This window comes from Pyxicephalus adspersus, chromosome 8 (genome assembly GCF_032062135.1).
Source record: "Pyxicephalus adspersus chromosome 8, UCB_Pads_2.0, whole genome shotgun sequence".
Lineage (NCBI taxonomy): Eukaryota > Metazoa > Chordata > Amphibia > Anura > Pyxicephalidae > Pyxicephalus > Pyxicephalus adspersus.
The window spans coordinates 11,280,009-11,306,360 of NC_092865.1; the positions used below are offsets into that span (position 1 = coordinate 11,280,009).

The 26,352-nt window shown below is 39.5% G+C and overlaps 1 protein-coding gene across 1 annotated transcript in view; it reads left to right on the forward strand.

Annotated features, from left to right (window-relative positions):
- Positions 1-26,086, forward strand: part of ST6GALNAC3 (ST6 N-acetylgalactosaminide alpha-2,6-sialyltransferase 3) — a 211,776-nt gene extending 185,690 nt beyond the window's left edge. The window contains exons 4-5 of the mRNA XM_072419495.1: positions 21,877-21,984; positions 22,889-26,086. Coding sequence (XP_072275596.1) covers positions 21,877-21,984; positions 22,889-23,075 — 295 coding nt within the window. The 3' untranslated portion in view covers positions 23,076-26,086. The remainder of the gene's footprint in view (positions 1-21,876; positions 21,985-22,888) is intronic.
- The last annotated feature ends 266 nt before the right edge of the window (positions 26,087-26,352 follow it).

A 26,352-nucleotide genomic window follows, 5' to 3' on the forward strand; every position in this document is an offset into this window, starting at 1 on the left:
AGTGCCCAAGTGCTAATGGGAAGTAACTCATATAATGCATAAAACCACCACAAACCCCATCCACATATTTCCAACTCTGGAGAAAACAAAGCAATATTGTTTTTTTTTTGTTTTGATATGCCTGCTAACGTCTCCCTCCTCGTCAGCAAGAGACTGACCTTTTGGGTGGACGATAAATGCTTGCCATAAAATAACCCATCATTGCGCTGGCCGCTATGTCACTTAAATATCCTTATCCATTATTCAAACGTATTCTATCCCATTTCTAATACCTGGTGTGTTAGGGGGAGAGATCAGAAATGAAGAGACCGGCGTAAACTCATGTTGCATTTATTATGCAGCAATGAAACACCACTGGGACTCATGTCCCCGTACCCTCGCTCAGAGGTTAAACTGCAGGTATTATATGTTACTTTTCCTTTCTTGAGATGTTTATAAAATGTCGGAGTCTTAATCTCTTGGATTAACATTCTGTCAGCGGAAGATTATAGGTTTACATTTTGACTTGTGATCCTTTTAACTCTACAGTATAAGCTTGTCGGTTTTATAAACAGACTTCTGTATTGTGATACTTCAACCCAGTTTAGGATAAAAACCTGCCAGGTCTTCTTCCAAGATTGTCGGGGTGTTTGGAGAACTTTGTTACAGCTTTCTACAGGCTTCTGCAACGTGCTAAACTATTTTGTGTTTCTCATGCAGGCTGACCAATAATGCTCCTTAATAATGACTTAAAGCATAACTATTCTGAAAACTCAAAAAAAAAAAAAAAACACCTACCTTCAATCCTGCAGGGCAGTCCAATCACTCTGGGGGTGTCTGGCATCTGGTCCCACGTCGTCTCGGGATCCGTCTTGGAGGCAGAGCATCTTCGTCTTTTCTTCTGGGTTCTTCATCCTACGTCACCTGACCCAGGCGCGAGATCGTGTGACGTACCATGAAAAAAAAAATTGCCACTCTCACGGCGCACGCGTGAGATCTGCAAAATTTTCTCTTTTTCTCTTTCTCTTTGCCTGACGTAGGTATCCCGGGAGGCTTTGTGGTTCTCTACCCTGGTATGTAAAGTGAAAATTCTGAGTTTAGGTACGCTTGAGGAGGCCCTTTCACCGCCCTAAAAATTGCAAGTACAAGCAAAGATTTTACAGTATTATACTGAAGATGGTGGTTCCCAGTAATTCTCTCAGGACTTTTGGATTTGTACATATAAAAGGCTTTTACAGGAAAACTACATGCATAAAAAATATTAACCACACATGTAATATTATGGGAAGGGTTTTGTTAAAATGAATAGTATGATAATAGGCTCTTTTTATAAAACAGGGAATCTGACATTCCCCTAAATATTCCCTGGTGAGAATCAATTAATGCCATTAAAACACATGGACCTGCAAGATTCCCACAAGAGCCCAGAGTCTCTTAAATATACATTAAAGCTTAATCATTAAAATCTCACATTAGAGTTAGTATGTGTTGCAATTTCATTGATTAAATCTTGTACAACCAAGTCAACAGATTTGTACAGGTGTGCATCGGATTTATCATATGAGATGAGACTTTCACTCAATGGGAAGAAGTGGTCAGGGGCTGGCATTATTCTGCTGTAGTTTTCCTTTAGAGTTTTAGACCTGTCCAACTCTTTTTCACCCTTTTTGCAAATTAATGCAAATATTCTGTTCATGCTTGCACATTACGGCAAAAAAAAGCCAATATTGAGAATTAGGATGGTTGCTTTAGTTTCACTGCTTACAACGATCATATAATAGAATGAAATGCTGTTACAAAACCATGATGATCAAAATCTAATTTACTCTATATGCAGAACATAGAACTTCATCTAAACTTGGCTTTAGCTATAACTTGGCCACTGGATTTCTGTATGAGACACCTTTTCACCTTTGCAGTGACGTATATATAGAGGAGGATGGCTAATGCTTTCCCTCCCTAAGATAAGTTGAGCTTCAGCAATGACTTGGCCAATGGCTTTCTGTATGGGTCACCTTTGCAGTGCCATATATTTACAGGAGAATGGTTAAGTATTGATTGGCCGATGAGACTCTGCTTATATAAACCTTCACAATGGCACAGGAACACTTAGTTGGCAGATGGAACCGATAGAAATTTAAAGTGCACTTCCATGGAACTTCCTCATTAATGTCTTTTCTGCCACCACAATGATTTCACAGAATTGGGCTGTTCGACCTTACTTTAGAGCAGCTGAAGAACAACTTAATGAATGAGACTCAAGTCTGTCTAAAATTGTCTCACTGCTCCATTTTAGCAATGTCTGGCTGTGCAATAGAATTGATAAATGTCCCCCACTGTGCTCTAACAGCTTACAGTGCAGACCTCATCAATCGTCTTATGTTTCCCTTACTCCTATCCTATAGTATCTGTTAGTAAGTGATGGAAAATCTTTTCAGCTGGGATTCTGACTGCAACTAAATTAGGTTATTATTACTGTCTATGTGTTCCTGTCTCTTTGACAACTGGTCTCCTTAATTCTTGTCCTCCCGTCTTAGGGCCCTAACATTTTCCTGATAGCATGCTGTTTATACAGGCATCAGTGCAACAACCATTCTCATATACTACACTCTGATTGGTGGTTCTGCTACCTAGTTATAGTGTTATGTTTAAAGTTTGTATAATATAATATTCTTCCTAGTGGAACTACTCAGTTATATTGTAATTTCCTGTTTTCGTGTTCATGTTGTTTTCTATAAAACAAGAAGGCTCAACCATTTGTCCATCAGTCATAAAAGTCAAACATGCAGCAGTTTTCCAACACCAACAAGATGCATTCTATAAATAAAAAGCCATGGTTGGCTTTTTGGAATGAAATGCAGAAACATTATTTTTAGGTTGCTATCCAAATGTGCAGAAATACACCATTGAATATGTAAATGTAATATGTAAATATGATGTAATATATATTATTTAATAATCTGCTGATCTATTCATCATCCTCCATAACGCTCAATATGTTTTTTGCCGGATAGGTGGAATTCCATCATTCAATGTTCATTTTCTTGTGAGGCGGGACAGTAATATAATCAACGTTGTAAATTGAATTCATTACAAAATTGTTGTTCATTTTTCTTGTAGTCTTTTGAAGTTTTCGTTATGGAAGGAAATCTAAAATCTTGCTCGCAGCAATGGAAGTCCATCTGCAGATATATCCAGTCTGACTATTGATGGTTCTCACGCAGTGTTCCATGCAACTAAGTTATGAAAAATGATGTAAAAGTGGAGCCATTGCCTGCAGCAACCAATTAGAATCCTTCTTCCTTATATCCATGTTCTGTTTTTTCAATGTTTGCAAGGGTTCTGTTATTATTCAGTGTGCCCAATAATATAATGTGAAACATTTATATAAAGCGGTGGAGGGTAATTCACAAAATTGCCATTTGTTTACCTACGGGGGAGATTCACCCCCTTTATTAGCCTATGAGAAGAAGTGAAGTGAAGGGAGTTCTCCCCACAGGAGAAATAAAATACTGATAAGGGCTTTAACAATCCCCTAACAATTCCAAACCTAAAGAGAATGTTTTGGTTTTAGATACACTTTAGAGTTTTTGGTTTAGGCTGATCTCAGGGGCCCCTATGACCTACCACCTCCATGTATGTAGCACCAACATATTATGCAGCGTTGTGCATGAAATAGGGTTTGCAAATAACATACGAACAATGATACAGGAGGAGGGGAGGACCCTGCCGAGAAGAGCTTACTATCTAAGATTAGTAAATTTCCAAGAGGCGGGGAAGTATCAGACAATTGGAGGGGGGATATGGAATGGGGGGTAAGAAGTGAGGTGATTTTTAAAGACAGAAGTTTGAAAAGATGGGTTTTTGGGGCTCTTTTAAACATGCAGAAAGTAGGGGCATGCCGAATAGGAAGAGAGTTCCAGTCATGTGATAAGGTTATGAGCGAGGAAATCATTACAGGTAGTCCCCGGGTTACATACAAGATAGGGACTATAGGTTTGTTCTTAAGTTGAATTTGTATGTAGGTCAGAACAGGTACATTATTTTAATAAATGCAACTAGGACAGATGTTTGTCTTAACATAATATTAGGGAGCATGGTGTCCTCACTGTAAGTTAATCACATACAAAGCAAAAAAAAAGTCTTTTTGGAGCCCAGACATTCATTAACGTCTGGAGCAAGCTGTGCTTTGATATGCAAAAAGAAACAACTGCAGAGTCTGTCTTGGTCATTAAAGAGTTACAAGAGGCTGCAGAAAGAGTTCCCCCCACAACCTCAGCTGTGTTTAGCAAAAGATTTCTTCTGCAAGTCATGCAAACCACTCCCTCTCCTCTTCAGGCCTCCGTTCTGCACACCAGCGAGCAGGGAAGCCCGGTTTGTATATAGGAGGCGTCCGTATGTCGGATGTCCTTAACCCGGGGACTACCTGTAGTAGGTTCTGCATACAGAAATAGAGGTTCTTAATTATTCTTCCTTAGTTGCCCACAACCTGCTGCAAAGAGTGCCGCTGCAAAAGGATTCAAAACTCCACTCCCCCAGCCAACTGGGGACCCCAGGTGATCCCAGGTCAGTTTGGCAGGGGGGATCCAGGTCAATTCTCCAGGAGGCCCACTGTTGGCTACATCCACCACTGCATTTCACTGCTTGATTTATGCAGATGCTTCCTATTTGCTGTCTGGTGATGGAGTCCCCTCTGAATCCAGAAGAAGCATTAGCAGCAGAGAAATCAGTTCAAGGGGACTGTCAGAGACCAGCCCGATCTGTCCCATCTGTAATGCTGAATTAGGAGTCCCTCAAGCCAAGAACAGGCCAGCAAGGAACCAAGATGTAGATTTATATGGGAAATAAAATAAATAAAAATATGCCCCCCCCCACCAAATAAACAAAGTACTATCGGAAGAGGCCGTTAATGAATATGTATGGAGCCCACCATTGTTGGCTCCACCTTGGGGGTAAGTCATAGGGGCAATTCTGACACTAATGCCATATCACTAGTGGTAGAATCACCAAGATAAGTGAAGCACTTACCGTAATGAAATCGCTCCCCATCTGGCTGGGAATGCTGAAGAATCTCTCTCATTATGGAGGGAACAACATTTTACTGGTACAGCATTATTAGTGACTCCATAGAAAACGTTGTCTGCCACCACCATCAGGATTGGCCAGACTCGGCCCTTACAATACTACAATTGGAAAGGTAGATTCTTACTTTGTAGCATGCTTTCCTGGGGTTAACTTGTTGGCTTGGTATCCTTTTTAATATTTTCTACTTCTTTGTGCTCTAGCGTTCAGCACCTAAATTAGAACATATAAAACGGAAAAAGCATCACCTGAGATTAGTGTAAGCTGTCTGTAGTACCTAGTCACAAGCCTCATAAGCGCCTAGCCTGCAGCTATAATGCTTGTAGTGAAATTGATAAGGGACAGAAAGGTGAAGCTTTCACAATCTTAAGTTTGCCTCCAGCCATGAACGCAGCTACGGATATTTCCTTGCATGAAATCTATTAGTAAAAATATATTTGTGCAAGGTGCTCGTTTAAATGCAGTGGGGGAGGGGGTGCTAATTAGGTTGATTTGTCTACCGATAGGCAGGTGATTTGCACAAATGTATTTTTGCTACAAAATCCATATTTTCTATTTAGTATCCAAATCTGCAGTAAAAATACTTTTGGACAAGGATAAACTTGTTCGCTGATGACTAGGTGGCAGCGGTGTAGCACATCTATCCACGTTGTATGATTAATTGCTCATTAATGAGTAATTGTAAGATGTGAGACATTAATGGATTATACTTTCATCTTACTTCTCTATCCACATCATCAATACATTTGACATAAAACGTAATCAATATTAGTTTCAGCTTCCTTCCAGCCCTTGTTGTTATGTATCAGTTTGGTTAGTTTACTGAATATTGTAAAATTAGTTACAAAATGGTCCATTTGTTAAAGAAGCCTTAAAACAAGTGTGGGGAATTTGCCCAGCATTGCTGAGGCCCCAGCTTTGGTTCAGAAGCTAGCAGGGAATATGTGCACGGAGTCTGTACAGCTGTTGGGGTTTGTGGAGGATCAAGCATTATTTATTCCTAAGGTGGTAGGGACATTAGATTGCAAACAGCATTCAAGGTTGTGCCCAACAATGGCAACCAAGGGCAAATGACCAGTCACCACCATTGTATGTAGGCTTCCTGCACCTAATCTTTACTTGCTACTGATATTCCATGCTTATTCTTCTCTGTATCTTTGTGTGGAGGTAATCATTTTCATAGAATTGCAGGACATTGCTTCCTAATGTCAGACCTGTCCCATCATCATGATCTGAGGACTGGTGGAAAAATATTTAGGAAGCTGAAGGAATGGTAGCAGAAAATCTGCAAAACTGATGACGCAGCAGCAGGGAGATCCTTGCATTGCTGGTCCTCAGGTACAGCTTTCTTTCCAGCGAGAACAGTGAACAGCACGCAAGTTACATCGCTAAATCTCCATCCAATTCTGGTGAAACTAGCAGGGAAGTGCAATGCTGTTGTTCAGAAGTAATTCTAAACAAGGGGGATATTTTGAAGGGTAATATTTGGGCACAATTATCATTTGTCGAGTTTCCTTTTTGATTAAGGTTCACTAAAAATTGGAACTTAAATTCAATGTTTTCAATGGTAGAAAGTTAAAATTAAAAGACAAAGGAAATGGTTTATGAAATTTAAGTTATGTTCCTATATATACATACCAGGCAATCATGCAAGTGCCAGGCACTTCAGGTGACGAGGCTGGTATCTTTTCAGTAAAATCAATGTAGCTTTCTAACCATGTTAGATGTTTATGGGGTGCTACAAGCTTGCCCCATGTATAACATAGAAAAGTTGAAGCTATAATGTCTACTATAGCCTACGTTGCAGTTACTTTTTTTTCTTTCTACAACAATCAATTGGTCTGATTTAATAAAGCTCCCAAAGACTGGAGATGATAGACTATCATGGGAGAACCTGGAATGAGCTTCAGGTGATATAATTTCCTACTGTTTGGCAAATGTTTTCAATCCTTGACTAAATCCATTTCAGGGTTGGTGGATCACCCAGGTTCTCACATGATAGTCTATCTTCTCCAGTCTTGGAGAACTTTAATAAATCATACCCAATGTGTCAATGCTCCTTGCTAGGTCAGCGGTCAGGAAGTGGTGAGAAATGGAGGATGAGGGCTTAGCTGTTGACTTATGACAAAAAGTCAAGGTTTGTGTATGGCCAACAGCTCTTTATTTTTTACATGTTTACATATTGCCTATATGTTTTAGGTAAAGAAAGAGTATGTTTGATACAACCATGAACCATAATAAAAATGTATTGATATGTTTACAACCCTCAGGAATGGAAACTTTAAGCTGATCTCAAATATACATTTAAAAATATTCAAAAGACATAATCACCTCCTAATATTAATTCAAACATCAGATTCAAACACAATGAACATGTGGCTGAAAAGTGGCAGTGATCACAGAATTTGCACTTTTGCCATTTTTTTACAAACCTGAGTGTTTAACCACTTTCTGATATTGGAACATGGTTGCGTTATTACGGTTGGTTCACGTGCAAACAGTAAGTGGAGTTTTTCTTTGTCTCTCATTTAGCTTACATAACACTCCATGTTCCATTCATTCTGCTTTATAAAGAGATTTCTTTCTTTTGTAACAAGTGGCTTTAGAAGAAAGCTTTTCCTGGAACACAATTGAAACCCAGTAAGACGATAATCACTGAGTTATATCAATATTTGTAGCAGGATGCTTTCAAGGTTCTGGCAGATAATTAAAAGGAGGTGAGCTTGTGGCTTCTAAGCACGTCATCTTAGAGGCAGAGTGGCTTGTGTTTTCTAGTTTATCTGTCCTTTATGGGGATGTGATTTTTTTTTTCAGATGAGTGAAGATCCTTGTAGAATTCCTGAAGGACTCCCGTAAACAGCTCTTTTCATCTCTTGAGAAACGCTTGTTCAAGGAATCACTACAGATGGCACTGTATAATTATATCAGGCCATCACAAAAATATTAATATTACAGAGAAAAAAATGCTTAGCGAAGTGAAGGAATGGAGACTGCTAACAGGAGGGAGTGCTGAGCATATTTTAATCTTCTTCGGATATGAGGCCTATTGAGTAACTTGCCGTGTCCTTGAGGACATCATCAAGCTCCACTGCAGGATAACTTCTGTGCTGGCGAATCTTCTTATTCCGATTATATGAGCACAGTTAATTCATTTCTGCTCTACTTCAGTTTCATTCTCCGTTTTTTGATAATGTGCTGTGCCTTCAAATTCAAGTTGACCTAGAAATTTCATTTTAGGACATGGTGGGTTAACCATGTAACCGCACATACTGCTGTTTTTTCACACTAGGTGGCTTTCAAGTAAATTTTGTCTTCACCATCCACCAACTCCCCAAAGTCTTTCATTTGCCTTTCTCAGCTCTTCTGTATCTAGGCTGTTTTGCCCCCCTTGGTAAAATCCAGGCTGGCCTGTGTGAAAGATGTTCATTCACCCTATGAAGAGGCCATATATTAGGCAAACCAACAGGAACCAAGATTCAACAACCTACATGGGAGATAAAGTAGAAATGCAGCTCCCAGCAGCAAGTACAGCAAATATCAAAGAAATAAGGCCACTTGAGTATAAGACCTAGGAGGAGGTCATTAGAGTAAAACTGTAGTACTCCTACTAGTCTACCCAATACTGACAGATCAACTACTGAAAGACAAGACACTGGGATTTTTTTTAAATTCCTCAGAGACCCAAAGATCTCCTCGTAATAGAAAGAACAGTCCCAGGGACCCTGGTGTATTAAAAACATGTAACATAAATTACCATATCCAAGGGTTCTTCCAAATAATGGTCAAAGCAAGTAGTGAGTCCTTGAGTTATCCCATCAGGAAATATCATGAGATATAGTCAAGGTGTCATGAGATACCCAACACGCCAACATGAGGGACTGCAATGCAGTAATAGGCTACTAGGCAAAAGTTTTGGTGAAGATTCAAGCTTGTGGTTTATTTTGTAAGTCACCCAAAACAACACATAAACAGTAAAATAAATATTAGCCATGTGGCTCCTGGCTACCTCACTGTGTAGCCCTGTCTACTCTAGACAAACGGACATAGGGCAACTTACCATCTTGGGTAATTTCCCCCAGTAACAATAGTGTCATTTGTCCCCAACTTCAGAAATAACTGATACAAAGCTTAGCCTTCCCTAGACCTACTAGCCTAAATAACACACCTGTGTCTCACCCTGCACAGGTAGAAAAACCTGGACTTGGAGCAGGTGGTCAAGAAACCCTCCCCACTCTTCCCTAAACTCCAGGTCCCTAGCCTCCTTTTAAAGTTTTCCAAAGCCATAGTCCTACATTTCCTAACTTTCCTGGAGCTTTTTAAGTGCATGACAACTGGGCAATATAGACACCATCACACATCTTACCTAACCGATACTGTGATACCTTGTCCCTGTGTATAGGTTTATAACCACCAAGTGACCTCTGGCTGCTAATAGCTATAATTAATTGTGCTTTTTGTAGCCAGAACGGGAGCCAGAGTGATATTCATTTTATCTGAGTTTAGGGATCTTTGGACCTAGAAGACACATACTTGCTCTTGGATGTCTTACTAAGTTCTGTAACGAGCATCAGGAATATTATCTTTTTGGATACCCACAACTGCTTTGGAGAAAACAGCCAAGTGTAGGTATACATTATTTTTAGGTACTGCTGTTTGGTTTTAATGCGGCCACAGCAGTAAATGGGAGGTCAACTGTGGCTGGGAAGAGCATAGCTTGAGTGGTACTTGCATGCTTATGTACGCCTATCCAAAAGTTTTAACCTTAAGTCAGAAGGAGTGGGCAGTCTCTTTAATTTTTCCAGTTCTGTAATGTTTGGGGAAACTTTATATACATATTTTAGCTCCCTGATTAATTGGGCCTGATTTATTAAAGTTCTCCAAGGCTGGAGAAGATACACTTTCCTGGAAACCTGGAATGGATTTCCTAAAAGTAATTTGCTATTTGTTAGCAAATGTTTTCAATCCTCGACCAGATGCATTCTAAGTTTGCTGGATCACCTAACTTCACTGATAAAGGTGTATCCTCTCCTGCTTTGGGAAGCTTAAAAAATCAGGCCCATAGAATCCTAATGGAGGAAGACTTGGCTGAAATTCCCATAATCATGTTGATAATGGGATGATTAAGCAGATTTTTAGCCATATAAATAGTTACTTCTGTTTTCAAAGTGTTAAATCATGTACTGAAAATGTACATTTATGGAGGCAAGCTGTTCCAATCGGGTTTAAGGCAGCTTGAGCTTTTTGTGTCAAAACTGGAAAAGCATTTTTTTGTGAGCACCAAAATTTGTCAAAAGCTTGGTAAAAGAATCTTTGCTTATAGAAGGCTTTGGTCTGCAAATCGATAGGGTCAAGTCATGTCAGCATCATCCATCAAATCCAAATTTAAGGTGAAAAGATTTTCAGTTAAGTCATTTTCAATTTGTCTTGAACAGTGAAGCTCATGCATTTCAGAGAACTGGGTCTTTTATAATGTATGTTTTGGTAACATTGCTCACAAAGACAAAAACTTGACCATGCTGAGCTACAATGGTACATTTATTATACTGAAGTCTACAGGGTCAATTCACTTTCTTCAAATATGATTGAAAATATCAGATGACATATCAAAAATCTGATTTCTAAATACATTGTTAGACGAATATATCAGCTATATTTGTCCTTTGTTGCATTTGGAGTGCACAAGGCTTTACCAGCATCTTATGCTCTTCAGCGAACAACTTAGTTGTGTCAGACACATGTCATTTGTTTGTGAGAATGTGGCCTCAAAAAACATCTAGATTGAAATTTTGGCATTTGACCGTCGATTTCCAGGACCTAGGATGGACTAATGGTAAATTTTGTCTAGGACAAACGTTAACTTGTAGTGCACAGCTGGGCATGACATCCTTACAAATAAATGAATCATAATGGGCATGCTTTAAAGCTAGAGCTAGATGCCATAGTTCTATATGCAGACATGATCTGCCTTCCTGGTAACCTCATGGAATTGCTGCCCTTAATGTTCACTTGTTTTGGGTCACCACTTTTGATTATGACCATGTAGCAGGATGGGGGGTTCCAACAGTCACATCCAACTTTGTCTTAGCATCCTGGTGTATTCAACAAATGAGTCTTGGTCAGCAGATGACCCACAGGCCTTAAAACCCTTAGTGTACCAAGTTGGTAATGGCCAGTATTCAATTCGGACTTAGTTGTTCTCCAAATACAATACCCTTTCCCAAAAAAGAAAAAACATTTAGACCATTTGAAAATGAACAGTGGTTAATAAAAGAAGACTTTTGTAGCCTTGCCCTCTAATTTCCCCAAAAAATTATTAAATGTAGGTCATAAGGCCAATCGCCACTATTGCCTTTAGGTTATCTGCAGCTGATCTTCTCCTTGGGACCTACAGATTATTTCTCATTTTGTATTAACTTCCTGATCTATAACTTGTCCCCGTAATGACTAGTAGAGGAGGCATTAAGAAGGAACAGGAGTGAAAAGCACAGATCAACAAAATGGATGAAGCAGGAACATGGAGATTCTGATGTTACAGGTGCTCAGATACAGCTTCACCTCCAGTGAGAAAAACAGTCAACAGCATAGTAGTGACATCTCCGAATCTAACTCTAAGTATGATTGACTTAGGCTAGGTTCAGATTCCCTGCAGGAACTAGCGCTGGTTGTTAAAGAACCAACATTTGCACATTTGATATCATTAGTGAACCCTCTCACCGCCTCCCCAATTCATTCTGTATTGGGCTGGGGTAATATCTCACCCAAAAAAGCAGTTCTGGCATCAGGAAGAAGTAACCTAACCATAGCCAAACATAGTCTAAGTTCAGATTCAGTTAGAGGATAAACCAGTGTTTCTTTACTATTTTAACTTAGTTAAAAGTTCTTCCAGGAACCCCTTCTATAATTACTACATCCACGGCTCATAGTAGATTAGTGTGGTGGTCATTAAGGAGAATTCCTCTTACACTCCACGCCAGTGGGAAGAATGTCACCCTTACAGATGGACAATAAGGTCATCGGTATCAGTCAAATTGACCTGAGAGTCACTAACTGCCCATTGCTGAAGGAACCCCTGGAAACCTCTGAAGGACCCCTGATTGAGAAACACTGGGCTAGAGGAACAGGATTGCTTATGTAAATTATGTTTTAAGAAGGGCAATGCTATTTTTGAAGAAACTTAAGTCTAAGGGCTCTATTTTCAAAATGGAATCAGACATTCCCTTTGGGGAATCTGCCAGGTCGATATGTTTCAATGGCAGTAATTGAAGGTATAAGGGTATCTCATATTGCCTGTTTTAATAAATAGAGCCCGAATGTAAATATTTGAGGGTATTGCTTATCCACAATTAACATTTGTAAGTGTTCCTTATAAGAATGAAAGCCTTTACTTTTTGAGTACAGGTACACTTTAACATAGAATCCCTTATCATTTGCAAGTATAAAGAAGTTTGCTAATATATAAAACAAACCATCAGCAGCCTATGTTGCTATTTCTGCCTATTGTTTTATTGTCCTTTCCCACACAAACCTCACATGTATAATTTTTCATTCAATAATTATTGCCTGGTTTTAATTTACAGAGTCACGCATTAATTCGTCGCGCTCCCTGTATTCTTTAAACTAATTACAAAAATAAAGAATTTTCATTTTTTTCCAGCTGATATGTTTATATGTTCTCCAGAAAATATATCGCTGTAGAAGATGCAGGAAAAATCCTCCAGGGTCTTGTAAGCTCCTACAGTAGATCACAGGGCGAGCAGATAATGCTCTTTTAATGAGCGTTGCTTGTCAGGGTATCATTTCACCACAGTGCTGTGTAAAATCAGCTTTTCATAAGTTTGAAAAGCAGAACTTAGAATGAAACGTTTCACTGTTCTCTCCAAAAGCGGCATTTTTATGCCCGAGGGAAAAATTCAACATTATTTTCCAATTAAAATTTTGTTACCATCCACATAATAGAATCAGATGTATTTACCTGTCTGGAAACAGCAAATTCTGATTATGGGAATACTGGGAAAATCAAATAAAGTGTCTAGAAGGGTGCAGACTGAACATTACACAAAAACAGTTCTTGCTAAGGGAGAAGCTGGTGGTTTGTGAGTCTCCAGAGGAAAGATTAGCGTTGTGTTGCAAGATATGATTTCTATTTAATAGATACGGCTGGTGAGATAGGGATCTCTTTATATAACAGTGAATCTGACATTCAATGAGACATTTCCTGGTGGAGAATCAATTCTTACCATTGAAACCCATGGACCTGGAAGATTATCCACTAGGGAATAGTTCAGTGCATGTCAGATTTATATTTATCAACTCTAAATTGTATCTTAAACACAAAACCTGAGAATTGCTTTAATAGAGTTGAAAAGGTTTTCTTTATTCATGGGAGCGCAGGGCCTCCCGGGATACCTACGTCACACATCCCGGGAGGCTCTGGGTGCTCTTTCTGCTCATGCTCTAATCTCAGACATGCGCAGAAGGGGCATTTTTTCTATTAAGAGAAAGAAATGCCGATCTCACGCAAGGACGGTGGGATCGACTCTCTTTTTTTCCCTTTTCAGCGGGCTACATTACACAATCTCACACATGCGCAGTGTGGGATTAGGTGACGTGCCAAGAAGCAGAGGAAGAAGAAGGAAGTGAAGAAAGAAGATGGTGGCACCCGGCACCAAGGGAAATATCTATAAAATGGAAAATTCTCTTATCTTTTGAGACTGGCTGCTGACATTTCGCTCGTACCCTATATAGACCAACCATCAAATGTGGAGTTTTCATTACCCACCATACACCAACGACTGAACAAGTAAGCTGCATGTGGATAGCCCCACACTTTTTATCTACAGTTCAACAACCCAGGGACCCTGACAATAATTACCGTACATCATCCAGTGATCTTACTAAGAATTCGCAGAAGTCTCTAACTGTCACCTAATAATACGTCATATATCTCAACCAAGCACTCCTCAAACATAAACAAAAGACATTAATATAGGATTAAACCATTCACATACGGAATGTTCCTCTCAAATCCGTTTCACCACTTACATACCTTTCAGGCAAAACCTTTTTCTTCTATACACTACTTGAGCATGATATTAAAAACCAAATAATTAATCAACAACGGTATATACTCCACTACTTGATCGTCATACAATTATACACATCTAGATCTGTAGTTAACACTGTTGGGATGCTTTGACATAGATATTTCTACATGTTATTTTCTTACTCCACTCATCATGATTGTTCTGCTACTCTGATCTCAAACATCCCCTGAAGAAGCCTTAGGGCGAAACGCGTCTGGTAATTGAGATATCTATAGAATTTTAAATATCCGTGTGAGATTGTGAACACGGTATTATATGAGCAATTGTATTTTAATGAGTATTAACTTTTATCAAACACAATTAGCACAGTAGGTCTATGTTAGTAATAGGACTACGAAATTACTACAGTAAAGCACTTTTTGTTTATCACTCCTGCCTACTGCCTGTCGTTTTCCTCTACCCCTTCTCCCAAATTTTAACTATTAGAAACGAGGCTAGGCAAAAAATACATATCTACATATACCTGAAGACCCCTACTGTAAACTATTTTTCCTATAAAGGAAAATTCTCTCTTGGACAGTTGTCATTGCATCAGGATGTCACCGGGCGCTGCTAACTTCCTTTGTCTTCTTCCTTCTTCTGGCTGCTCCAAATGGGGAAAAAGAACCGATCAAGGAAATAAAACCCTTCTGCACATGCCCGAGAGCAGGCATGTGCTGAAGGAGCAGTCAGAAACCTCCTAGAATGTGACGTTGGTATCCCAGAAGGCTTTGCACTCCCATTCTGTCTCTACTGACGCGGTAGTAAGGATGGAAGGGGGGGAGCTTCACCTTTTTTTGAGAAGTTTTTTTTTTTTAATAAATTAATTTTTATCTTAAAAGGATTGTTTGCCTTTTTATGTAAAGTAAAAATTTTGCTGATAGGTGCACTCCTATCAAGCAATCTCTGGTGATACATTGGTTGAGAAACCATGATTTAGGCAATATACAATTGCCTTTAGAAGAATTTATTCCCTCTGTTGGAGCAAATTGTACCATGCTTTATAAAAAATTTTTTACCATCTTTCTCTGGATCAACTGTGAATTTACGTCTGTTCTTTTGATTTTGCATATAGTTACACTTTCAAAATAGTCTCACTAAAATGGCACAGCACTTTGCCTTAAAGACTGAAATTATGCTCCGCATTCTACCTTAGAATATTTTTTCCTATTTTATTGGCATTGCTTGATGTGACACATCTTCTTCACTTATAAAGATTCAAGCTTGAAATATATTTCAGTGAGACAGAGATTACTTTCCAGAATTTTTTCCTGTTTATTGTATTTTTGTATGCTGTACATCATTTTTTTTCTTACCTGATCTGCTGAATCTGTGTTCTTCCTCGAACTGGCATTGAATAAGTAGTTGCATTAGGATTTAATGTGTATTATTGAGTTATTTTGATTAGTGGTACAATTCACTGGAATGTGCAGTGATTTGTGAGCCTTCTTTACAATGTAGATGGAGAGGACATGAAAAATGTTCGGAAACAACATTGGAATCTCAATAAAATACTCTGAGCTTGTTTAAAGGAACCCAGAAGCAAGGGGAATTATGTAGCCTAGTTCAAATAATGCAATAACGGTGTGTGGGTGGGTGTGTGTGGGTATATGTGTGGGTGTGTGGGTATATGTGTGGGTATATGTGTGGGTGGGTATGTGTGGGTATATGTGTGGGTGGGTGGGTGTGTGTATATGTGTGGGTATATGTGTGGGTGGGTATGTGTGGGTATATGTGTGGGTGGGTGGGTGTGTGTATATGTGTGGGTATATGTGTGGGTGGGTGTGGGTGGGTAATTGTGTGGGTATATGTGTGGGTGGGTATATGTGTGGGTGGGTGGGTGTGTGGACGGGGGTAGTTCCCAGGGCTTCTCAGGCTGTTTCTCAGCTGCTAAGTGCACATAAGAGTATTGTATAAAAGTATTGTAAAAAAGAGCACCATAGTTGTTTACAATCCATAGCACAGGACCACAGCTCTCATGCTATTGCAAGCCCCTGTTTAATCCGGGGGACCTAGTTGCTTCATCCCAGATTTTGGTTGCTCCCAGAGCTTAGGTGCCCAAAATATGACATCTTGGAAAGCCCACAGGACTACACAAGGCAAAAAAATGGTAATAACTATAATGCAAAGCAAGAGCATGTCAAGGTCAGAGACAAAAGCCAAGCAAGGTACCCTCAGAGAAAGTGGGGGAGTTTAAATGGGACAAGGGTAGGTCCATGTGGCAGGCAACGGGAGATCGGACAAGTCAAGGTTGGTAAAATAAATAACAAGATGTAAGCTTACCTTTTGCAGCGAGGAAGTTAACGCTATCACTGGCAATACTAGGCAGGATCAATTTATATTTGGCTACCAATTAGAGACCAGAGGAGGCCTGGCAAAGACAGAGTCATGGAGTTAACCTCTGCTGCCAAATTGGTAAACAAGAAAGAGAGGGCATATCCTGGGGCAGCTGAGACATTAAACAGCTATCAGCTGTACCCGTCCAATGGGCAACACAGTGCCTTCAAGGACAAGCCACATGCGTGCTGTGCCGCTAGACCCAAAACCAGTATAGGATTTATAGTATAGCCCTAGCTGGCCATCCAGCCGTGTTGCCAAATGGCAAAAGAGTAGGGAACAGGTATGTCAGATTTTACTCTTTGCACAAATACAATAATAAAAGAAAGTTTGTGCAAATGTTTCCATTAGCCCAATCTAGACTGGTCTAGCCTGTCACACAATAATTGTGTTTAGTAATGATAAGACCCTAAAACCCAGACACTTGCAAGCTGCAAAACACAGTAGACGCTCTCTTAGCAAATTTAGGGCAGGCACTCTGTAGTGTGTTCATCATTGGGATTCCATGAAACAGTATTTTTATTGGATGACAGGCTCTGTTTAAAGATTCAGTAAGACAAAAGCGCAGGGCCAATTTTATCCTCGCTGTTCTTTTGTTAGAATTCAGGCAATGAAGAGTGGCATCCGTGTGATAAACCATCTTCCCCCGTAATAATGTGCTTCTTTTATTGTACACAGAGGTGAGGCCATCCTGCTGATACAACTCTCCTCGCTTACATTTTGTAAACTTCATGCGCAAATATTCCTCTCCATACATATTTCATCCGATTGTCTGAAACACCCCGCTGACTCAGATGAAAAAATACGGAATGCCTTTGACACCATTTACAGATGCTGCCTACATACAAATGGCAAACCTCAGTGTGCTGTGTGCAAATCCTGCGCCAATGGAAGCCTCATTGTTGTGTCTTTTAGGAAATTACTTCTATCATTTCTATCTTGGAGGTTTTATGTTAAAAGCCATCATTAGAAAAGAACTATCAGCCCTTAAACTGAACCCCCATACAATTATCAAAGATAGAAATTAATGCAGTAAATGGGTGGGAGAATCTTCTAATGGGGCACCACTTCTGCTGATAATGGCGTGGGTATTCTCTCACTTATAGGATATTTGTTTTGACTTCTTGTTGCAAAAAAATAACCAGCTAAAATAAACTAGCTAGAAAAACAAAGCATGTTTTGGCCAGACATAAACTATAAATATTCTAGTGCTAACAGACTGGGAGATCATTCAGTATAAATAGGTAAAGGCTTTAGGAAAGATCTAAGGGGGCCTCATGCTGCCCAAAAATCATCAGATTGGTATGCCTGCTGAAGGCTAGTTTAAATCTGGATGTTGATTTGCATTGTAGTAATGTGTGTAAATCATGCATTAGCACATTCCGGTCCATTAGATTCAACCACTAGGGAAATAAACATACTACAAACCAGGATATCCCAGATAAAACCATATACGGGTAGTGCCTGGGTGAAGGACATTTGACATACGGATGGCTCCTATATACAAACCGAGCTTCCCTGCTCCCTCGTGTGCAGGATGAGGCTTGAGGGGGGCGGTTTGCATAACTTGCAGAAGAAATCTTTTGCTAAATACAGCTGATTTTGTGGGTGATCTTAGGGGGTAAGCTCTTTCTGCAGCCTCTTGTAACTCTTTAATGACCAAGATAAAATCTGCAGTTGTTTCTTTTTGCATATTAAAGCACAGTTTGCTCTAGAAGTTAAAGAATGTCTAGGCTTCATAAAGATTTTTCTTTCTTTTTTTGCTTTGTTTGTGGTTAACTCACAGTAAGGATTTCATACATTAACTGACACCACGCTGCCTAATAATATGTTGGGACAAACATCTGTCCTAATTGCATTTATTAAAATAATGTACCTGTTCCTACTTACATACAAATTCAACTTGAGAACAAACCTACAGTCCCTATCTCGTATGTAACCCGGGGACCACCTGTATGCATAGCTGATCCAGAGGAAGGCAAACAAAACCCTTCAAGCACAGTTCAATTTGCTCCAACAGGTGAAAAAAAATCTGGATGTTCCCTGGATTAACAGTCTCTAGTGTAATTTTTTAAATCTTTAATACCCAGATATATTCTATGCTTCTAAAAAAAACATCCAGCTTTTTCTTTAAGCAATCTATAGAACATATGTTGTAAACATATGTTAAACACACATTTATTGCAGCCTACTGCAATGCATGATGACACAGTACCATGTTTTGTTGTGCACCATGTGGGAAATAATAGTTCAAGTCTGGTTTTGGTACAGGGTGGTCTGTTGCCAGACCATTCATTTTGAATAGACTGCCTTAGTGCTACATACATCAGAGCAGTGGCCAAGTGTAAATCCATCTTCATACTGTTATTCATTTTCTTGAGGCCTGTTCAAAAGTTGGCAATTCCCAATGTACAATAAGATCAAAGGGGCTTGAGATCCCAGCATATATTCTGTTAGACTATGTATGTACCCCTTTTTAGCAAATTCAAATTTTTATGATTGACTGTTTATGAATTTCTTGTGTATCTTGTGTACCAGGGCTCAAAATAAAGAGGCTACCCCTGTGAGTTGATGGCAAGTTCATGAAACCAGTGTCCCATGTAAAATCTGGAAGTTTTCTAATACTGTATTCTTTTTTTTCCAGCAACAAAAGTATTGTGCAAATGGCCATGCAGAAATGTAGTTGACAAGGCGCATTCGTAAGGCATTTCTGTTTTGGGGTGAAAACTTTTGCTCCTCTGTTATCAACCTGTCGCATGAGCTCCTGGCAGGCATGCAAACACACATTGCACAAACATGGCCCAACCATGTGTCAGAAGTGTATTCAGGAAGACTTGCAAAGTTACCAAAGATCTACTTTAGCTGTATGAGGAGGTGGCTAAAAGGTGCAATGGCCCCACCGTAATATAATTTCGATTGTAACATCTTCAGTGCTCTACACAGAATTTTTTTGAAGCTGGGAAGAAGCTGTAGGCGGGTGGTGGCCCCTGTGTTGTGGTTACTGAAAAGTGCTGGGTGGTGTGCCCAGCTAAAAGGGGCTGGGGAGAATACCAATCTTGTTGTTGCCCATAGAAGCCATGACGTCCTTACCTTACTCCGATGAAGTATGAAATTGCTGTGCATCTTTGTCTATATTTTAGATGCGCCTCATGGTGAAGATCTTACATGCAAAGTATCTTGAATTTTATGTCTGTACTATACTATATATACTAATTCTCCAGAAACAGAAACAAAACACCTCCATTTTCTTGAACTGTGTACAATCTTTTTAACATCAATGTATAACAAATTAAAAGAAAAACACAAAAACACCAACAGTGGGATTTTTTTCTTTTTTTATCAATGTGCTAATCTCATTTTCAGAGCTCCTCTAAGTGAAAACATCCGTTGTTTATGCAGCACTATCTCCCTCCTCATGTATTTGGCAATCGTGTCTCTAAAACAAGTCATTAACCTTGCAGAACCTCATTTCCCTGCTAGCTGTGTGGGTTCAGCGTCGGAGACATTGCTTCGCCGAGCGCCCCTCATGATGCCTGCTCCGTATGTCTCCTCCGCTGACACAGATCCCAATATTCCAGTTATAATTTATTGTTGACACTTTGTAGAGCCCAGATCTGTAACTGCATCACCACCACCCCCCGCCCCAAGCTTGCGGAAACTTTTTCTGTCTCTACGGCTGCGGTAATTGGTACTAGGACAGTTTGGGGGACATTTTTCCTGCCTACCTATTCATGTGTAGGATTTTGATTCCATTTAAAATGAATGTTGTAAACCCTGGGTCGCCAAACTAATAGAATTTCTACACTTACCTGCTGATCTGCAGCCTCCAGGCTAGATTGGGTGTCAGCCGGCAGTCAACTTGAAGATTGAAGCAATACTTTTAAACTGCGGAATGAAAAACATCCCTTCACTGCAGTTACAGGAAGGTACAAAATGTATTTGTAGTGTCTGGTAAAGAAACTCTGAGTTCGGAAGGATGGAGCTGCTGGGATTTTTGAAGTTCACAGCTGTAGAGGAACGCTTGTCCATGGGCCATGAGGTCAGGGGGGCCAAGCAGATGTTACCCACCATCCCATTAACCACTTGTGTCCTCACATCACAAATACAGAATAATTTGTTTTCTTTTTTTTCACCTCTCTTTTTACATTTTAGAGCTTTTTGGAGCATGTGTAGACCTTTTCATCATGGGGAAATGCATTTTAGGTCTTCAGAAAACCCTTACTATAATCACTATATTCACAGCTTACAGAATATTAACACAGTAGTCAGTAGGAAGAATGCATGTTACATTGCTAGCCAATATGAAAAATATCACCCTTACAGATAACTAAAAAGATCATTGATGAACCCAAAACTGACCTGAGAGCCGCAAATTGCTCAATGCCCAAGAAACCCCCAGCAACCCTTGGAGGAACCCTAGTTAGGAAACGCTGCCTAAAGTGTCACTAAATTCTCCATATAAAAACTACATTACATTTACCCTTATAATATCAATTCACCCCTGTACAAAAGAATGTAAGGTAGTCACTTGAATCAAGGTCCTTTGCCTTTTAGATATACTTGTATTATTACTTATTTAGTTGTATTGCTATATAGTTGCACACGCGTAATTCTTCATTTGCCTGTTTACAGCCTAATTTTATTTAGTATATTAACATGGAAACTTGGGAGTTCATTGGATTTCCGGCAGATCAACCGTTTTTTTGTTGTATTTGTAGTAATAATAAAGACATAGAACATGTGAAAATATGCATGTAATGCAAAGATTTCTTTTTATTATTTTGCTGACATACTATTTAATAAATGTATAAGAATATTATAGTATAAAGTGAAATATTTCTTTTACTTTCTCTGACTTGAGCTGCACAGCCGCTTGATCACTTCTACATACACGGGAAGGCGCTGCTGATCTCCAGGCTTACCTGTCCCATGAGATCACTAAACATCCATATACTGATCATTCCTATGTTGTACGAACACAGAAACACTAAGCTCTGAGCTCTTCTTGTTTCAGAACTGTCAAACCCTGTGTTTAATTAAATAAATAAACCCCCTAAAAGTTTTTTTTAAGCCCCTCATTGCCTTGCACATATGAAACTCAAATGCAAACAATGGGCACAAACATGCTTATCATGTACTCATACAAATTATTCACCCAATACATTAAATATTAGGCACACCAAGGTGAGAGCAATAATTTTTGGACTCTAAATCAAAGACCTGAAAAATGTTGTATATGGACGATTTGGGGTACCATATGTTTTTAAGGCCCAGCATTTATGCCAAAAAACATAAGTTTGTTTTCCTAATGACCTTTTTTGTACATTTTGCATTAATGACCTTTAGAATAATTCTTTTAAATACTAAATATATTATCCTGTCTCTTGTCTTCCAGAGTTCAGTCTGGATCGTACCTCAGCACCGGTTGGTTCACTATGATCCTCGCCATGGATGCATGTGAAGGAATCCACGTCTATGGAATGATCAATGACACGTATTGCACGTAAGATTACCAGATTACTAATTATACCCAATACTTTTTAAAGCAGGGAAACTATATGCAAAGATTTACAGAACACATACAGTGAGGTTCTGACCTCCCTTATTTAGGTTTAAACAAATATTAATAAGGTCCAAAGTTCCGCTATTAGTATTCCTGCCTGTTTGTTGCCACTCTGCCTGCAGGATTGTCTGTTCAGCATCCTGCAGCATCACCTGCCTCCCTTTAGCCGTAAGGTTTTCATTGTTCTTGGCATCCCCTGCACAGAAGCTGAGGCTGTACACAGCTGAAAGGGATTCTGGAGATTGTGCCGCAGCCAATGAGCAGATTGTTTCCTGAGTTTAATCCTGTCCTGCCTTTATTTAAACCTCCCAAGTTCCATGCTCAGGTTGCTAGATGCTTAGTTTTTTTCTGTTACTCTGCCTGCTTCTTTGCAATTCTGCTTTTCTGGATTAAATTATCCTTTAATTGCCACCTGCCCTGACCCCAGCATTTTACCAGACCTGCCACCTTCCATGACGCCGGCTTGTTTAACTACCTCGCCTTGACTCACTGTGTTCCTGCCTGATCTGATCCCTGTCACCCCTGGTTGGGAGAGTCGGGGGGCTAAACTTGGTGACCTCCTTGCAGCTAGGGTCACCTGCCCCTCACTCCTTGTGGGGTACTCCCCTGTCACCTGTCAAGCAGTGGTGACCAATAACAATGGTAATTATTGCTATATTACACTCTCACAGAGGTATGACTTTTCAACAGAGTACAAAAAAAACAACACGCTTATATACTCGATTGTAAAGAAAGAACAAACATTGTTAAGTACTTACGTTACCTGCTAGAAAGTGAAAATGTTAAGTAAAAGAAAAAACAAAAAAATATAATATGAAATGAACCTTTATTGTCTCCTTTTCAGGACAAATGGCTTTCGAAAGGTTCCCTATCACTATTATGAACCAGGAAGATACGAATGTGATGAGTATATACTACATGAGAACGCTCCGTATGGCGGTCACCGGTTCATCACAGAAAAACGAGTCTTTGCCAAATGGTCGAAACTGCATAATATAACATTCTCCCATCCGGACTGGACATTACCTTGAAATAAATGAATAAATTAAACAAACAAATAAACCTGCGGAGCCTCAAAACCAACCGAAATAATAACAAACACATATACTTTAACAACACATACTGTAAACTGAAAGCACTTTATGCAGAATTTGGCTTTAAGTGGCGAGCCTTTAGCTTCCAATAGACAGGGCCAGTAATGGCATCACAGGGCTTAGTGTATGGTGACATGATTCCTATGACTTATACGTATTGGGTACACTCTTCCTCCACTTGGGACATCACCATATTCCCTAGTGGAGGACCTGAGGGAAGATATCCCAGGCCCATTCTGGCTTCCACTGCCTGGAAGAGGTCTCATACCCTTGCCCACCTTACCCACCACTACACCATTGTTTATTACTTAGATACAGCTTAAGAAACTGTCAATAGTGTTTTAGTAAAGTGCAAAACTCAACTCAAATCCGATGCAATTGTTCAGCTGCTTTCACATTTGCTGTAGCCACTTCCATCAACCTCTTTGTTTATAGTGATCTCAGAGACTGCCATGAAAGCATATGTATGGTCAATGCTGCTTATAACCTCCCTGAGAACAAGAGTGGGTAGTTTTTCAAGTGTAGTGACAAAAATGTCACTACTTATCCCTACATGATGCACGCTTAGGGTAGCTTGCAGTTCAAAAACCACAACAAAATGGACTAGGAAACTTTGGTAACTGCTAGCTCATAAAAAACATAAATCACAAGGATTGTGAGCAGGAGATTACCTGTAGTGGAGAAGTGCTGGTCCAAGGCAAAACGATGTGACGATGTGATAAAACACTTTAAAACCTGTTAGGTACATCAATGTGTACAGTTTAACCATACTGCCAATTGTAGCTACCTTGCCTAATACGTTTCTAATTCTTTCTGTGCATCAAATCTGCCCCCCACCTACTACATACAAGGCTTCTGAGTGAATTAGCAAAGCCATGCTGCTTTTGAACCTATCCCCACCACATAACAGGTCAATGCCAGAGCCTTCATTGACCCCATAGTTACTCCTCAGGGGCGGGCTAGACTCAATGTCAACACCCAAGGTTCTGAGTATAGCATGGGAATAGAATCCAGAAGGTCCTTTTATAGCCAAACCTCATAAGACCAATGAAACCAGTCAACTTTGTAATTATATATCTATAATATAAATTCCACATGTTGGCATCTCAAATGCACCACCAATATAAAGTAATGTAAATATAAAGTAAATACTAAACGTGTTGATATAAAGAATACATAGGTAAAATGCTGTAGATACTGCCAGGTTGGGAGCAGTGATGGGGACCCCATTTGGCCAAGTCAATGGAAAAAAATACGTGCACCAAGCATCTCATGATCACTGTTGTAATAAAAATTGATACTGTGAAGGAATACTTGACACATTTATGCTTTAAATAACGTTCCTCTTTGTAGACAAATAATTGAAGTTTTTGAATTGCTGTGTTTTTTATGATGCATGAGAAACAAATGATAATGTACGTATTTTTCTACTTATATATTTTTTTAGTTTGTAGCTCATTTTCTACATATCTACTTCAGACACACAATACCTCTCAGTGTTTGGCACATAGTGCCCCATTTGTGTGTAACCCACACCCATATATGTGTATGTATTATGATGTATGTTGATGCATGTGGACCAGAAGCATTTCTATAGACTGTCCAGCCAAAAGTGGACCTGTACTCTAGTATTGACCACAAGATGACCATTGGTTACTGGGGGCTTGACTTTTCCAGGCTTCATGGCTAAGATGCACAAGCTGCCATTCCATGGTCCAATGACTGTGCCATTCATCCTTGCCCATCATTTAGACTAAGATTACAGAAAGCTAACATAAAAAGGCAAATTAACCTACTTTTACCAGCTATACCTATATAAATGTAGGTTTAGGATCTGGGTAGATTTATGCATTGTGGTGTATATCATGTAGTGCCCCATTGCAGAGCCATTTTTTTTGGAAAGCAACTTTTATCTTTCAATGGCACCCTAACACACTAAGGCCACACACCAGCATTTCAGAGGACCTCAAAGGTGAATTAAAAAAGGTTTTTAGCATGTTAGGTAGGTTAAGTTTTGGGAAAAAGTTTAATCTCATAAATAACAGAGGACAATTGTAATCGTCCCCAGCAGAGATAGGTTGGCTGCAGTCCCTGTAACTGTCATTTATCCTGGACAGCTTGGCCTCTGTCTAAATGCAGAACAAATATACATTAAGGCAAATGAATATGAATTGAATTTTATTATTTGAGGTATTACACCATGCGGGAGAATATAAGTGTCAATACACACTAGAATATAAGTGTGTCAATACACACTTCTTACAATTAAAGGTTCTGTCTTGTGTTGCAGCCCTCGTGTTGACTTAGGGGGACAAAGCCAAGGAATGCTTCTGGTCTCCTCCAGTGTGACTTTAGTGAAAGAACAATGATCTATTCTAGCAATGTTGTAACAGCTGAATTCATATTGCCTGGTAAAATGTTACTGCAACATTGTTCGGAGGCTGTCCACTTACCCCAGTGTTTCGGTAATGGGTGGATGGTAGAGGGTAATACAACTCAGTGGCTTTTCATATGTCCTGACTTAAAGCTGCTTGCTAGATCTTCCTTCTTCTGCCTACTTGCCATCAAATCCCACTCTTCCTGTAGCAAGATTTCTAATGTAAGTAACTTGACCTTGACAAAATTAGACTTTTGCATGGGAGCTATGGCAGAGCAGCAGTAGAGATCTCACTACCAGACCTCTGGACACATATAGGGGTGGACTGACCCTCTAAATAATTGTGATTACTGTACATTGTGAGTTAGTAATGTGCATTGGCTTTTCAGTGTTTTTGTACCAATGATGTTCCATTCCAATTTTGCATTTGTTATTGCCGTGTTGGGCTGAATATTTTACTGTTGTCACATTTATGTATTTTTATGTAGTTTACTTTTACAAATATTTTGGCACCATTCATATTGTAATTTGATTACATAAAAAAATAAAATTCTCTTTTCTTTAAATACAAGTGGTGACATAATTCCTTTGTGATTCCTTTTTATATTTGATTGAAAAAATGGTAGGGATAATTAACGTAAGCTGTTGCACCCGTGGTCACAGGACAAATGAACGCCTGCCAGCTATTGATCAACCACCTGTTCTAAAGCCGATGCATGCATTCATGTCATTGTCGAAACCATAAAGAACAGGTTGATTGGTGGCTTGTAGGAATTTGGCCACTCTATAACTGTGGGTGCAACCACTTGTGTGAATTAGCCTCCAATTGGGGTTGTA